Raw genomic sequence first — 13913 nt, forward strand, 5'->3', positions numbered from 1 at the left:
AAAAATTATTAGATTATAATTCTTAAAAATTATCATAAAAATTAATTTTTTTTATGTCATAATATTTTTTTTGGAGCGAAGGAATTAGTTTAAAGTGTAAAACATCTATTTATAATATATACTAAGGTTAAAATAATATACTTCACAACTAATAGAATTTTATTACTACATAGACCTGTCAATTAGGGTTGAGTTATGAATCATTTCGGATTGGGTCACTTTAGGTTACGAGTCAATAAATGTTCAACCCTTGCCCAAAGTTTTGGGTTCGGGTCAACCCAACGGGCTTTGAACATTTATCTTATTTAATTTATTATTTGTTTATTTTTTTAAACTATTAAATCGAACATTTCACCAATATTAGTATTAGTCATTATATGCCTACTAGATAGTAAATCGTCACAAAAACACATCAATAAACTAATTATTTTATCTTTAAATTCAATAAACAACCCGGGCATTGCACGGACACAAAACTAGTTTTTTTTTAAAGGTAAAGTTAACCGGCCTAACATGGCTTCGACCGGGACTCAAGTTTATTTTTTAAACAAGCCAATACAATCTCTCCTCACAGGCACAGGCACAAGCACAAGCACTAGCACTAGCACAAACTGCGCAACAACCAAAATCGCTAATCAACAACGAAACCCGCCACCGCCGTCGCCGTCGCCATCGCCATCGCCATCGCCGCCGTTGTAGGAGAGAGAAATTGAAGAATGGAGTCGCCGGGGCAATGGCTAGAGAAGGAATTGAATGAATTGTGCAAAAAAGTAGACACTCCTTTTGACTTTGATTCTGATATGATTTCCGGCCTTGTTTCTTACTGTGAATTTGCTCCTCCGCTCGACGCCAAAGAATACCTTGATGTAATTCTATCTTCTCTCTCCTCTCCTCCCCTTTTTTTCTTCCATTTTTATCACTACTCTTTTCCCTGTCTAATTTTCGGGAAATTAACATTTTGTTCGTTAGCTTTTTTTTTTTTTTTTTTAATTAATATAATGGGGTGTTTCTATAATTGGACAGTTGATTAGCTTTATGATTTCTTATTGTTATTATGCTATGGTTTTATCTTGATTTGTGAATTTTTCTTGTAAAAACCTAATCTTGTCTATGGATCTTTTGTTGAACATGGGTTGATTAAGAAAAAGGTTATGATCATAGATTATAATTTGCAAATTACAACAGAAATATGGAGATGGGTGTTTAAATATGTTGTTTGTATTGCTTCAGTATGTCTGCATAGTTCATCAGAAATTGATATATTCTCAAAAAAAATTGAGGAAAAGAATGCATTGGAACATGAATTCCAGATTGTGTGTTTGTATTACTTGTTGATTTAGGCTTGAATTTCTTTGAGCATTGGAGAGGACACCATTAATGGTCTGGAATGGTATGAGAGCTTGGGCGTTGAGATTGTCAGTTTTGGCTAGAATGCATTGGAACATATGAATTAAATTTAACTCTCAAATCCATTGTCTTAACTCATGAAGTTGAATGGTCACCAAAAATAGATTGCTGGGAATGCAATCCTTTTAGAAACATTGTACATATACTGATTTACGTTGTACCTGCATTGTAGTTTTTTCCAAATATCTAAGCTATCAGATGTCAGGAAAGCTTATGGAAGCAATTGTGTAGAGAGCTCTGAATTTTCTGATAAAATAGAGAATGAATTATTATTCTTAATTTCTTGATTGCTGGGGATTTCTAATGTTGAAAGAAATAGATTGGTTGTAGCAAATGCTTAAGCTTCTCACTTAATGTTTTTCATTTTGTGATGACTTCAGAACATCGTTGGTGAGGAAGCAGGCAAAACTGTCATACAAGAATACTTAAGACGAAGGGGCTACTCGCCATCACCTGAAGCAGTTGGTGCTTCTGCTTCCAAATTACAGGCGTATGTCAAGCCAAGTGCTGATGAAGGCTTGACCAGTGGAGCCAAGAAACCATCCAGGGCACAGAAAGAGGCTTCAGCTTCTAATAACCAAAATAGTAAGGTAAAAATAGAGGCTGCAGAGTCAGGAAACAGGCAACAAAATAACTCTAGAAAGAAAAAGGGTGGGAAGGTTATATCACTTGCAGAAGCTGCCAAGGGATCTATCGTATATCAGCAAGGCAAACCATGCTCTTGCCAGGCACGTCGACATAGATTGGTGAGCAACTGCTTATCTTGCGGTAAAATAGTATGTGAACAGGAAGGGGAAGGGCCTTGTAATTTTTGTGGGGCTCTAGTCCTGAAGGAAGGAAGTACATATGCTGGTTTGGAGGTGTCTGCAGTACCTGAAACGGAAGCTGAGGTAGCTGCAAATGCTTATGCCAAGAGGCTTGTTGATTTTGATCGGAATGCAGCTGCACGCACAAGTGTTATTGATGACCAAAGTGACTACTATGATGAGGGTAACAGCTGGCTGTCCATGGAGGTATATGATCAAATTCTACAGATACTTGTATAACCTCCCTCTTCATATTACATGAATATGAATGCAGATTTTCATTGGACAATATATCCTTTTGCAGGAAAAGGAACTTTTAAGGAAGAAGCAAGAGGAGATTAAAGCAGATGAGGAAGCAAAACGAAAGAGAGTAGTTGTGGCTTTTGACTTGGTTGGCCGTAGGGTAAGTTGATCTCCCTTCAAATATATGATGAAATTTGGTTGATTTCTGCTGGCTTATGTTCTCAAGCTTATGGGACAGATGGACATATACCTAGCTACCCCTTTACGGCTCCTTTCAATTCTGAGATCAGGATTTCTTGTTCTTGTGGTGTAAATGATGTGGGATAATGGAATTGGTATTAGGTCAAAATTTGGTTTCTTTGACAAGAATAGGTTGGATCTCTTGGGGGTTACCTTGGCCTCAAGGTAGGAGATTTTTTTGAATATATGTGGTTTTTGAAAAAAGTGAGAACCTACATAAGATGTGAACAATTTGGTCAAAGAAGCCTTACGCTATGTGTCTTCTCTTGAAGTAAGCATAAGATGATTGCTTTCAAATGACACCTTTAATTTCAATTGACTTGTATTATGTATTTGCTTAGGTATTGTTAAACCAAGATGACACTTCAGAACTTGAAACTGGACTCAACATTCTAAGGCCACCTGATCAGAGAGAAGCAAGCCGAGTCAAACCAAATCCCACCCTTCAGGTGCAACCAGTTTTCATTGATCCCGGCCCTAGGGAAAAGCCTCTCAAGGACAAGCGCTCTAACAAAGGTCTAAACAAGGGACTGTGTTTGGAGATCAGTGGAAGGGTGCAACATGATCGCAGTGATTTCAAGCACTTTGTGGAGGAGCCTCTTGGATCTTCTTCAGCAAATGATTATTTGCAAGGGCAAACTTGGAATGGTGTCACACACATGGAAGATGATGCTGAGTGCTCTGCATACTAGTATTACATAGTGAGGTTTAGGCCCCTAACTGTACTATGGTATGAGCTCATTCTGTCTCTGAATACTTGTTTATCAATACAAGTGTATATTCTGTTGTCCTGCCAAATTTCTCCAGATTTTACGACATGTGCATATCTTAGTGTGCACCAAGTTATACTATCCGATCATCATGAATAAAATAGATTGCGAGGCCATTACTCAAAAGTCATGGTGTCATATACCAATTTGTAGCTTTAATATTACCTGTATGACTGTATGTGAAGGATTTTGCATTTCTCAGGTTTTGGTTTTGTTTTGCATCTTACCATTAATTACCAGTCATTGCATTCACTGGGAAAATTATAGTTCAGATGTTCGTATGATTGGTCTGCAGTTAGTGTAAAACAGTATTTAACTTCCTCACAGTTACAAATTTATTTACAGTTTCACTATAATTTACGAAGTATTACTGTTGTTAATCTTCTTTAATTTGCCATTCTACGTAGGTCATCTTTTTTTTTCTTTTTTTTTTCCCCAAGTGGAAAATTATTCATTACCATAATTATTTAATCTTAATTTTTTAGCTGTCCTGATGACATGGTATAAGAAAATGTGTAGCTCTAGTAGAATCAGGTTGAATATTAAGGGGTAGGGTGTCTTATTACTCTTATACCAGTTGTTCTTCTGAGAATACCAGTGTTTTTTTTCTTTGCTAATAAGCAGGGCCTACTACTGAAATCCATTTTAAGGGTAGCCGATTGGATTTCAAGCCCTTGGGGTAGGCATTTGACCTTTTTTTTTTTTTTTTTTTTTTTTTTTTTTTTTCTCTTCTTTTTTTGTAAATTAGTTTGCCGAGTGACTCTTACCTTCAAAGAATATTGCAAGGCCGACTTCTTGATTCTGTGGAAGCACTTTGGGCCTCCCAAGTGTTGCCACACCTAAGCCTTGGACTGCCCTTGTTGAAGGGATGCAAGGTAGAACTTGTAGGTGATTAGTTATCTTAGGGATTTGGGCATTTAGCAACCCAGAAAGGTTGCAGAAGAGCATGGTGGAACATGCAAATAATCTCTGTATTGTGTTACAGAGTAGTCTAGGATAAGGAGTAGTGCTAGAAACTTCACATACATTGGTTTGTGGTATGATATTATCTTACATTTCATGACCCAAGTTAATTTCAATTTGTTGTGTTACTTTTCATAATTGACATGATATATCTAAGTATGATTGTTATATGATGTCATATACGGGGAAGAATTATCGGACAACTTGTACAGTCTGTAGTAGATGCAATAAGATTTTAATAAACCCCTAATATTAAACAGATCAATATCATCTTGTGATTACAATAGCACTCTCATCCAATAGAATTGGGTAGTACAAATACTAGTACTAGTTGATGTACATCAGTACATGTACTACATCTCTTTGGGCCTTTGGTGTAGTACTATGAATTTTTAAATCTGATCCAACTAATAGTATTAAAATTCTAATTTTAGGAATATGTCCCATGTTATATCTATTATCGGCTGCTTTGTTTTATAATACTCTTGTTACTTGGTTACTATTCGTCGTTGATGTGTTACTCAACTTTGTCTATGAAAGTCGTCTATTTTTGTGTGTGGCCGGTGGTATGAGAGTTTTTTTTTTTATTTGCATATACCAAGTCAACTTAAGCATCTTATTTTTGTGGAGGTCAAATTTGTAGCTCTCAAGTTCCCTAACTACAGCCAGTGTGCTTTGTGCTTATTGTTATGGATCTTTAGCTTGTTTCAGGCAGCTCCGTTACAATAAGCACAGTGCACGTTGGCTTTTCCGTTGGGTTTGTCGAGAGTTCTGCAACATTGAAGAAGGCTAGGAAGGAATAAAAACGTGCTTAATGATTTCAGGGTTGGTGGTCAAGGTACGTAACTATGTGTTGTATCCAGTGCTAGACTGTGTTAGTTGATTGTTGCATGATCGCTTGATCAAATTACTAAGTTTAAGGTTTGAGGTATGTATGCTTCTCATCTGCCTAAAATTCAAGTAAATTGGTATTATTCTATGCTTTCTGGGTTGATATTGAAGTTTTTGGAAAAAATTCATTCTAATTTGGATGCTTTGTTATGCTTTTGTTCTTAATCAATTAGTGGTATACATTCAACTTCTTTACTTGAGAAAATGATACTGGTAATTTGATTTGTATTATGTGAATATATGTATATTCATATTAAATTTCATGTTATATTTGTACAATACATTGTAATGTTTTTCCTTGTATATGAGTGAAAACAATGTCAAAATTGATAAACTACGACTTTAAGAGGGGAGGGGGCATCAAAATTGATGAGAGTTTAATTAGTATAACACTAGATTCACTATTTTCCAAAATGCGTTTATACACATGCATACTAGATAGCCTGCGGTCGGATTTTCATTATTTTGCCCATCGCTTATAGTTGTCAATAAGGTATCGATCATGCCCGGAGAATAGGGAGGGGGTTGCGAGTGTCTGTGTGCCTTGTTAAGGATTGAAACTTCCTACCTCATGTTTGTGAGGTAAATGTGGTACAAACTAATTGACTATGGCACACCTACCACACCCTCGAAAATTGCGTTTATGGCTAGGAACCAACTTTACTCTTTAGAAGACATTATCTCACACTTTTGCTTCCGGCCGGCACCATAAGATTCTTAAACCATCATAGATCATCCTCATCGTCTTCAATATCATTTTGATCAACACTCTTTTTAGTCTTATGAGGTCGCTCTTGCACAACTAAAACCGAGAATTCAAATTCCGGAGAAACTAGCATATCTCCAAAAATCCCTAACTCCGGATACTCACACCATCGGTCCAAAAGCCCGAATAAGGGAGTACACCCAGGCTCATGGTATCTGCCTACTACCGCTAAATCTATCTCATCTTTCATGCTTACAACAATATCAGTAGTTTCTCCACCGTCGTTAACCGTTACCTCTACGAATGACACTCTATTGTTATCTTTACACCGGCACTGGAAATCTTGGATAGCATTATAGTCATTAAAGGTGTTATATGAAGGCTTCAGCGAATTTAACCTAATTATGCCGAGCCTAATATTTGGATGATTCACGAATATAGTGGCATATGCTAGAGCCTCTTGGTCATCCACCCCGCCTATGAAGAAAATAGCAACGTGATAAACATCGCTAAGGTGAGTCTGATTTTGATCACCTCGATCAATTAGCATGCCTATGGAACATGGCGCCTTTTCTAGAACCATCTTATTGACGTCTCTTATGGGTTGAGATGCATGTTGGAAACCCATATCGTTAGTCCATTGTGCGTGGAAAGGTAGGATTAGTAGACTCACGTTATGGCTATGTGCAGTGCTGCATATATCATTGTGCATGGCCGTGTATGAAGACACTGAAATGTAGTGATGTGGGCGAATAGTACCATTAGTCTTGCGTTCAAGATTCACCAAGGCATTAACTGTGCGGTTGCACCGAGAGAGATTTGAGCGATAAGCAGATGAGGATTGGATCTCGTGTAGGGGCGCTAGGATAGGGAGGGAGACGCGGCCAGCAGTAAGTGGAATAAGTTGGAGGGCAATGACGGGTAAAGGCTTTTGTTGTGTAGAGTGGAAAGCTTGAAGAAGGCGTATAATTCCGGGTAGATTTTCTTCCTTATATATGCATGATAATACGCGCAAAGTGCCCGTTTCAGCTGATGTAAGTATACCTTGTCTTATAATCGTTCGATATTGTGTTGATGGTTCATATATGTATCTCACTAGGGGTAAGAAGGTTCCAGTGCAAAACAGAATATGTAGCGACAAAGTTGTGTAGTGTTCTGCGCTCAATATCTGCAGTGTTATGCAAACATAATGTAAATACAACAGATTGTAATCTCAAAATAGCCAACACTGTATTAAATCATAGCTTCGGTATAAATCAACTTAAAAAAAACGCAGGAATAACATGTTCAAATGATATGAAATAAGAGATAATAAATTCATACAAGTATACTGAAACTTAAGAACAAAAAAGTACGTATCTCACCCCTTGTTCTTGAAATTGGCCAAGCATAACTATATCTAGCAAACCTGCCGAAGACATGATGATAGAAAGGGAAATCGCGGTCCTGACATGAACTCCGAAAAACATGGTGGGAACAAGAGTTCCCAAGAATTTACCACATACGCCCAAAATCATAATAGTCTCTACTATAAGAGAGTTTGAGCTGAGAGAATTGAAGTCTGCTTCAAATCCATGCATAGCACAAAAGATAGGGAAAAAAACACATGAAGTAATGGTGTCTAATTTTTCGGACAAAATCGAGGCTAGTGGTTCTTCAGGCAGGAAGAATCCAAACAAGAAAACCATGAGAGGGTGATGAACTTGTAAGCTCAGGAAGGCTAATAAAAGAACAATCAAGAGGATAACCATGAAATGGCTGTCTTTTACACGTTCGCCTTCGGGTGTATAGCTAACAATATAAATGATTAATGGCCTACAAACTGCAAACATAAAAATGTAGGTTCCAGAAACCATAACTGGGTGCCAGAATTCGCCGGCAAGCACAGGGTTTATAAGACTGTACATCAGGAAAGTTAGAAACATTCCAAAGATATCAAGCACCAAAGATGCTGCACAAGCCAAGCGACCGAGCTGAGAGTTGCTTATGCCAACTTCATTAACATGGTTACATGTAACCATGAAGAAGGTTTGAGCATTGAGTAGAATCACCTTGATTATTCCTTCTATTCCATCAGAAAAGTTAAGCATTCTTACTCCAGCATAGCTTAATGCCAATGACGCGATTAAGCCAGAAAAACTTATGATGACTGTTTCCTTGTCTATTCTTTTCAGTAATGCTCCTACATTAGTTTCCACTCCTAATATGAATGAGTAGAACACGAAACCTAAGTATGATAAGGTTTTTATCAAGTAATTGACCGTCGGATGGAGTAATGCCTGAAAGTCAAGTATATTCTTGGAACATAGTAGTCCAATTACAAAAAATCCACCCTGTATGGACAAGGAAAAAAACATAGTAAGGGTTAGTTTACCATAGTAAAATGGGGGGAAAAGGCGATACACAACTAGTTACAAACGGTTACAAAGCATGAATGTATAACAGGAGGATTTTTAGGAGCATACAGAGGTATATAGGATGTATAGTGGGATAGATAACATTCCCTTAAATTTATGGTTATTATATGCTATTATTAGTAAAATTAGTTGATGATTGCATTGGATTTGATTGTAAAACATAGGAAACTTAAGAAAGGGAATGTATGTAATGTTTTAGATTGTAATGAAAATTCGGTAACTTACAAACATCCTAGACAATACTGGCAAGCCAAGAGGTCTAAGCAAGAACGAAGTTGTTGAAATGGTAAGCAAGATTATAGCGAGTAGCAATATGCATATTGATGATTCTGAACCTTGAGGATAATATGGGTTGGACCATACACTCGAAGTTCTTAATAAGAAAGGCCATTCTTGGCACATCATCTCGGTGTTGTTCCAAGTAGCCTGACTCCACATTTTGAGTATTCCATTTGAGGTTGATGCCATGTTTAACTTCTTTATTAATTTGTAACTCGATTTTGTTTTTCACATCACAATGTACAAAGATTTTGAGCGAAAATGTGCTTGAGATTATTAGAAGTGTATTGTGAAGATTTTACAAGATTAAAAGAGAGGAAAGGAATAGGCTCAGCTCTTATAATTATGATGATATACATTGTATAATGAAATTAAATTGGGATGAATATTAGGTATAAGAAATAATTAATTAGTTTAAGCTTCCTAAATAAAGAAATATCATGCTTGGAAATGGTTGTACTTTTTGGCATGCATGAATCTAAATTTAGAGTAATGACATGCACCAACGATTTCTAAGGTTTTTCAGGCCAACAATATTTCTAAAATAAATTACTTAAAATTCTTTGCTGGCTTAGCTTGGTGTTGTTAACTGAGTTAAATTTACACAAAGAATCAATAATTTGACGCGCACAATGTCACAACTGAGTAGCCTTGTGAGACGCAAGCTGGAGATTACAATGAAGATCAACTGATTCCGAATTCCAAATCTCTCTTCCTTATTACACATATTTTCTTATAGTTAACAAACTCTAAAAGAATAATTGAAACGACAAAAATGTACTTCTATGTAGGGATGTCAATGCGAGTGCTTCAAGGAGGATGCATAGTTTGTAGCTTTGTACATGGAGTTACAAATTTGTAGCTAATGTTTAGGCTCAATCTAAGTCATATGACCTGATGAAAGGGTTGCATTGGATATATAAGTGATCCGGGGTGGTTCAATTTTTGTGTATTAAACACCTGCAATTCGCGGAGATGGATGCTATTGTTAGTATGGTCATGGAATGAACGCAACTCGATTATCTTTTAATGTTGTGTTCATCATCCAATCGAAGTCATAGGCAGGTGATCAGAAAGGAACCCTAGGTAAAACATTTGTCAATTGTTCTTAGAAAATGACCATGCTACCTGCAAATGATTAAGAAGGCGAAAGATGGTGATTGTGATGGGTCTTACCTAGGAGTAATTATAAGTGAGATTTTGTCCCTTGTTAATTGTATGTTTTGCTGTCAAGTTTTCAAATGTTTTTAGGGAGGCTAATGAAGTGGCACATATATGTGTGGGGCCGGGGTGTGTCTTACTATTATTGAAGATGTAATTGCCACTGATTTTTGTTTAGTCACGCGTAAATGAAAGTTGTGACCCCTTGGCCATTTTCCCAAAGAAAGTAAAAGAAATATAGACATGTAATTGCAGTGGACAATTGTGAAAATAAATATTGCAATAATAAAAGAATGTGATACACATATTTTCAAAAGTTCAAAGATGGAAATTTTAAGTTGCACTCAATGTTAGTACATCATAAATGTGATACATCTCTCGGATTTTCTAAATAAAAACGGTACTATGTATGATGAAATCACGCATAATGGAAAAAATTAGTTACACTCAATGTTAGCACTTCATACATTTATCAGATTTTCTAAAATAAACAAAGTATAATGTATGATTAAATTAAGCATAATTATCACATTACAAAATCATCAATTAGATCATCATTTTCTGTTGTCTTATGAGGTTCCTCTTGCACAACCAAAACCGAGAAGTTAAACTCTGGTGTGACTAGCATGTCCCCCAAAATCCCCAACTCCGGGTACTCGCACCATCGATCTGTAAGGCCAAACAAGGGTGTACATCCAGGCTCATGGTATCTACCTACAACGGCTAAATCGATTTCATTTTTAAAGGCAATGACAGCATTCGTTGTCTCAGCCCCATCACTGACGACTATCTCCTGTAATGACATTCTCTCATTGCCCTGCAGTTTATGGTGAAATTCTTGAATGACAGCATAGTCATCAAAACTGTGGGTGTTACTCTCTGACATTTTCGATTTTAACCATATGACGGTAAGCCTAATGCTAGGATGACTAGCAAATAGGGTGGCATACGCGAGAGCCTCATGATCATCTGCCCCTCCTATGAAGAATATAGCAACACGATACTCAACATCGAGTATGGTAACATCTTTATCTCCTCGATCGACTAGTAGGCCTGCAGAGTCCAAATTAAACAGGGGATTGATAAGTTAATAACATAATAACTAAAATTTTCCTAGAGAAAATATTCTAAAATTGACTCCATAAGTCAGAAACATAGATTCGCCCCTACCTGCAGAACACGGTGCCTTTTCGAAAACCATCTTGTTGACATCTCTTATAGCTTCAGATAAGTGTTCCACTTCTCTATCTGCAGTCCATTGTACATGAAAAGGTAGAATAAGAAGGCTGGTTTTCTTTTCATGCGCGAGGTTGCATATATCATTATGCATAGTAGCATATGCAGACACTGAAATATAATGCTGCAGACGAGCAGCACCATCAGTCCTGCGTTCGAGGCTCAACAACGAGCTTATTATACGATTGCAACGACCAATGTTGGATCTGAAAGCAGCCGAGGACTGAATTTCATGGAAGGGGGCAAGGATAGGTTGAGTGACACGGCCAGTGAGTTGAATGAGTTGGAGAGCAATGACTGGAAGAGGCGATTCGTGTGTAGGATTAAACGCCTCGAGGAGACGGAGAATTCCTGGTAGATTTTCTTCCTTGTGAATGCATGCTAATACTTGCAAAGTGCCTGTTTCAGCTGATGCAATCACACCTTGTCTTAAGATCGTCGAGTATTGTCTTGATGGATTGTACATAAACTTTACAAGAGGCAGAAATGCACATGTACAGAACAAAATATGTATCCCGATTACGGTGTAGTGTTCTGGTTCCATAACCTGCAGTTTCAATGACACGCACAAATCGAAAAATGTTACAATTGTACACATGAAAATTTAATTAAATTAGTACAGAGTACACTAGCTGGATGTTATAAAATGCAACATTTTACTACTTTACTAGCACATTTTGCTTGATTTTGAATTGATCGATTCTTAACATTTGATTTATGCTAATTTACTCGTGTTTTTGTCACATAAAATCAACTATGAACTGATGAAAACAGAGTTTTTACAAATTGAATTTGATTTATACTGAAATTGGATTTTTCGAGTTGAAGTGAACATGGCCTAATTTATTAGCATAATCTCATAATGTGGATTATATAGTGAAGATAGCATGACTTACCCCGGAATGACGAAATATGCCGAGCATTGCAATGTCAAGGAAACCGCCGGAACATAAGATGAAGCCAAGGGAAACGGCGCTCCAAAAAGGGACACCGAAAATCCTTGAAGATATAAAAGTTCCTAGGAACTTGCCACTGATACTCAAGATGACAATGCACTCTATTATCAAAGATTTTTTGCCAAGGTGATTAAAATCCGCTATAAATCCATGCATAGCACAAAAGACCGGCAAAAAGACACTAGAGTTCATGAGATCTAATCGTTCGTTTAAAATCGAGGTAAGTGGCTCTTCTGGTAGGAAAACCGCGAATAAGAATACTATCATGGGCTGACCAACTAGCAAGCTAAGAATTGTTAGTACGAGAATGATCACGATGATTGCCAAGAAATGTGAGTCCTTCATACGACGTCCCTCAGGGGTGTAACTAATAATGACCAAGATTAACGGCCTACAAATGAACATCATAAAGAGATAGACCGCGATAACATAAAAAGGTAGCACAAAATGTCCACCTTTGAAAGCTATATAAACATTGAAAATCATGAAAGTCGAGACCATTCCATAGACATCGATGACTAAAGATATAGCACAAGCTAAACGACCGATTTCCGAGTTGCTTATGCCAAGGTCGTTAACATGACTACAAGTAACCATGAAGAAGGTTTGAGCATGAAGGATCATTTGCCTTAAATAACCGGCTTCATCTTCCTTTATATTTAGGGCTTTTAATCCGGAATAACCAAATGCTAATGATGTAAAATAGCCTGAAAAACATATGATTATAGCCTTCTTTCTTACTTTTTTTATTAATGCTAACAAATTAAGTTCCACGCCAAATATGAATGTGTAAAATATGAACCCTATTTGTGAGAAACTGTTCATGAAGTAGTAAACTGTTGGGGGGACTAATGTTTGAAAACCAAGGGCATTTTTTGAGTATAATAGTCCAATAATAAAGAATCCACCCTGCACATAACATAAACAAAAAAGATTCATGTTAGGAAATTAAACTTTTACTATATGTTTAATGATAAAATTATACTTAAAAGATTTAAAATACATGAATCACATTGACTATCAATTATTCTAATTTTATTACATATTCTTGGTCGTAAAGTTTGGAATAATATACTTGATGTTTATCTCTTATTTTTAGTAAGCTAGTTATTGGTCTGGGCGATGCTACAGATCATATTCATTTCTGGGGCATCATATTCCTATAAAAAATTACAAGCATTTATACTCTCTATTTTTTTTTTAAAATATTGTTGTTTAATTCATAAAACAATATCCAAATTATATCATGTGCTGAAATAAAATATATCATATCAAAAATATTTTTTATGAGGACATAATAAAGGGAAGTGAATCTTACAAACATTTTGGCCATGGCTGGCAAACCAATAGGTTTAAGGATGAAGGAAGTAAGGGTAATAATAAGCAAGATTATGCAAAATAGAAGGATAAATGTAGATGAATCTGAACCATGAGGATAAAAACGGTCGGACCATATGGTTGGAGACCCTAAATATATAGGTCGTTCTTGGCATAACATTTCGGTCCCATTCCATGAACCCGTACTCCACAACTTTAAGGGATCATATTTTGATTTTATTGTCAATTGTTCTGCGGCCCCTGGGTCCATAGCTAATTTTTATGTAAAGTTTGATTTTGAGACGGATTTATTACAGGTGGGTAGCGTTAGCAAATTTGAGGGAGAATATGAGAGAAAAAAGTTTTTAAAAAGAGGTTTAAAGAAATAAGAGAGAAATGTTTATGAGCTTGCTAGAGAGAGGCATTTTTGGTAGATTAACTATAGATAGCAATTTAGGATGCCCAATGGAAAAATAGTGTGTACAGTTGGGTTTTACCAGAATTACGTAAGTTTTGTTACC

General features: G+C 36.5%; 3 protein-coding genes across 4 annotated transcripts; 1 reads left to right on the forward strand and 2 right to left on the reverse strand.

The window, feature by feature from the left end:
• Positions 1 to 542: 542 nt before the first annotated feature.
• On the forward strand, positions 543 to 5599 carry LOC145588898 (uncharacterized). 2 transcript variants are annotated; one of them, XM_081645497.1, is made up of 5 exons: positions 543 to 866; positions 1788 to 2420; positions 2518 to 2616; positions 3038 to 3426; positions 5254 to 5599. In XM_081645497.1, exons 1-4 carry the CDS (start codon positions 717 to 719, stop codon positions 3386 to 3388), a joined length of 1233 nt encoding a protein of 410 aa, XP_081501623.1. In that variant the 5' UTR covers positions 543 to 716; the 3' UTR covers positions 3389 to 3426; positions 5254 to 5599. The 2 variants fall into 2 exon arrangements, with proteins under 2 accessions (XP_081501623.1, XP_081501618.1); XM_081645492.1 differs by having other exon boundaries at positions 5131 to 5254.
• A 446-nt stretch (positions 5600 to 6045) lies between these two features.
• On the reverse strand, positions 6046 to 8911 carry LOC145576622 (cation/H(+) antiporter 14-like). Its single transcript, XM_081634349.1, has 3 exons — positions 8669 to 8911; positions 7391 to 8359; positions 6046 to 7194 (listed from the first exon to the last, which is right to left on the reverse strand). Exons 1-3 carry the CDS (start codon positions 8909 to 8911, stop codon positions 6046 to 6048), a joined length of 2361 nt encoding a protein of 786 aa, XP_081490475.1.
• A 1498-nt stretch (positions 8912 to 10409) lies between these two features.
• Positions 10410 to 13663, reverse strand: LOC145576631 (cation/H(+) antiporter 14-like). Its single transcript, XM_081634359.1, has 4 exons — positions 13394 to 13663; positions 12016 to 12984; positions 11054 to 11666; positions 10410 to 10936 (listed from the first exon to the last, which is right to left on the reverse strand). The coding sequence occupies exons 1-4, from the start codon at positions 13661 to 13663 to the stop codon at positions 10410 to 10412; spliced, it is 2379 nt and encodes a 792-aa protein (XP_081490485.1).
• Between the last annotated feature and the right edge of the window lie 250 nt (positions 13664 to 13913).

Source organism: Chenopodium album, chromosome 2 (assembly GCF_948465745.1).
Source record: "Chenopodium album chromosome 2, dcCheAlbu1.1, whole genome shotgun sequence".
Lineage (NCBI taxonomy): Eukaryota > Viridiplantae > Streptophyta > Magnoliopsida > Caryophyllales > Amaranthaceae > Chenopodium > Chenopodium album.

Excerpts from the sequence above, each read along its gene's own strand:
- LOC145588898 (XM_081645497.1), top strand. The coding sequence starts at position 717 with ATGGAGTCGCCGGGGCAATGGCTAGAGAAGGAATTGAATGAATTGTGC. Across the intron at positions 867-1,787 it reads ACGCCAAAGAATACCTTGAT|AACATCGTTGGTGAGGAAGC; the intron begins GTAATTCTATCT and ends TGATGACTTCAG. Across the intron at positions 2,617-3,037 it reads TTGACTTGGTTGGCCGTAGG|GTATTGTTAAACCAAGATGA; the intron begins GTAAGTTGATCT and ends GTATTTGCTTAG.
- LOC145576622 (XM_081634349.1), bottom strand. The coding sequence starts at position 8,911 with ATGGCATCAACCTCAAATGGAATACTCAAAATGTGGAGTCAGGCTACT. Across the intron at positions 8,360-8,668 it reads CAGTATTGTCTAGGATGTTT|GGTGGATTTTTTGTAATTGG; the intron begins GTAAGTTACCGA and ends TTGTCCATACAG. Across the intron at positions 7,195-7,390 it reads GCCAATTTCAAGAACAAGGG|ATATTGAGCGCAGAACACTA; the intron begins GTGAGATACGTA and ends ATAACACTGCAG.
- LOC145576631 (XM_081634359.1), bottom strand. The coding sequence starts at position 13,663 with ATGGACCCAGGGGCCGCAGAACAATTGACAATAAAATCAAAATATGAT. Across the intron at positions 11,667-12,015 it reads GCATATTTCGTCATTCCGGG|GTTATGGAACCAGAACACTA; the intron begins GTAAGTCATGCT and ends TTGAAACTGCAG. Across the intron at positions 10,937-11,053 it reads AAAGGCACCGTGTTCTGCAG|GCCTACTAGTCGATCGAGGA; the intron begins GTAGGGGCGAAT and ends TGGACTCTGCAG.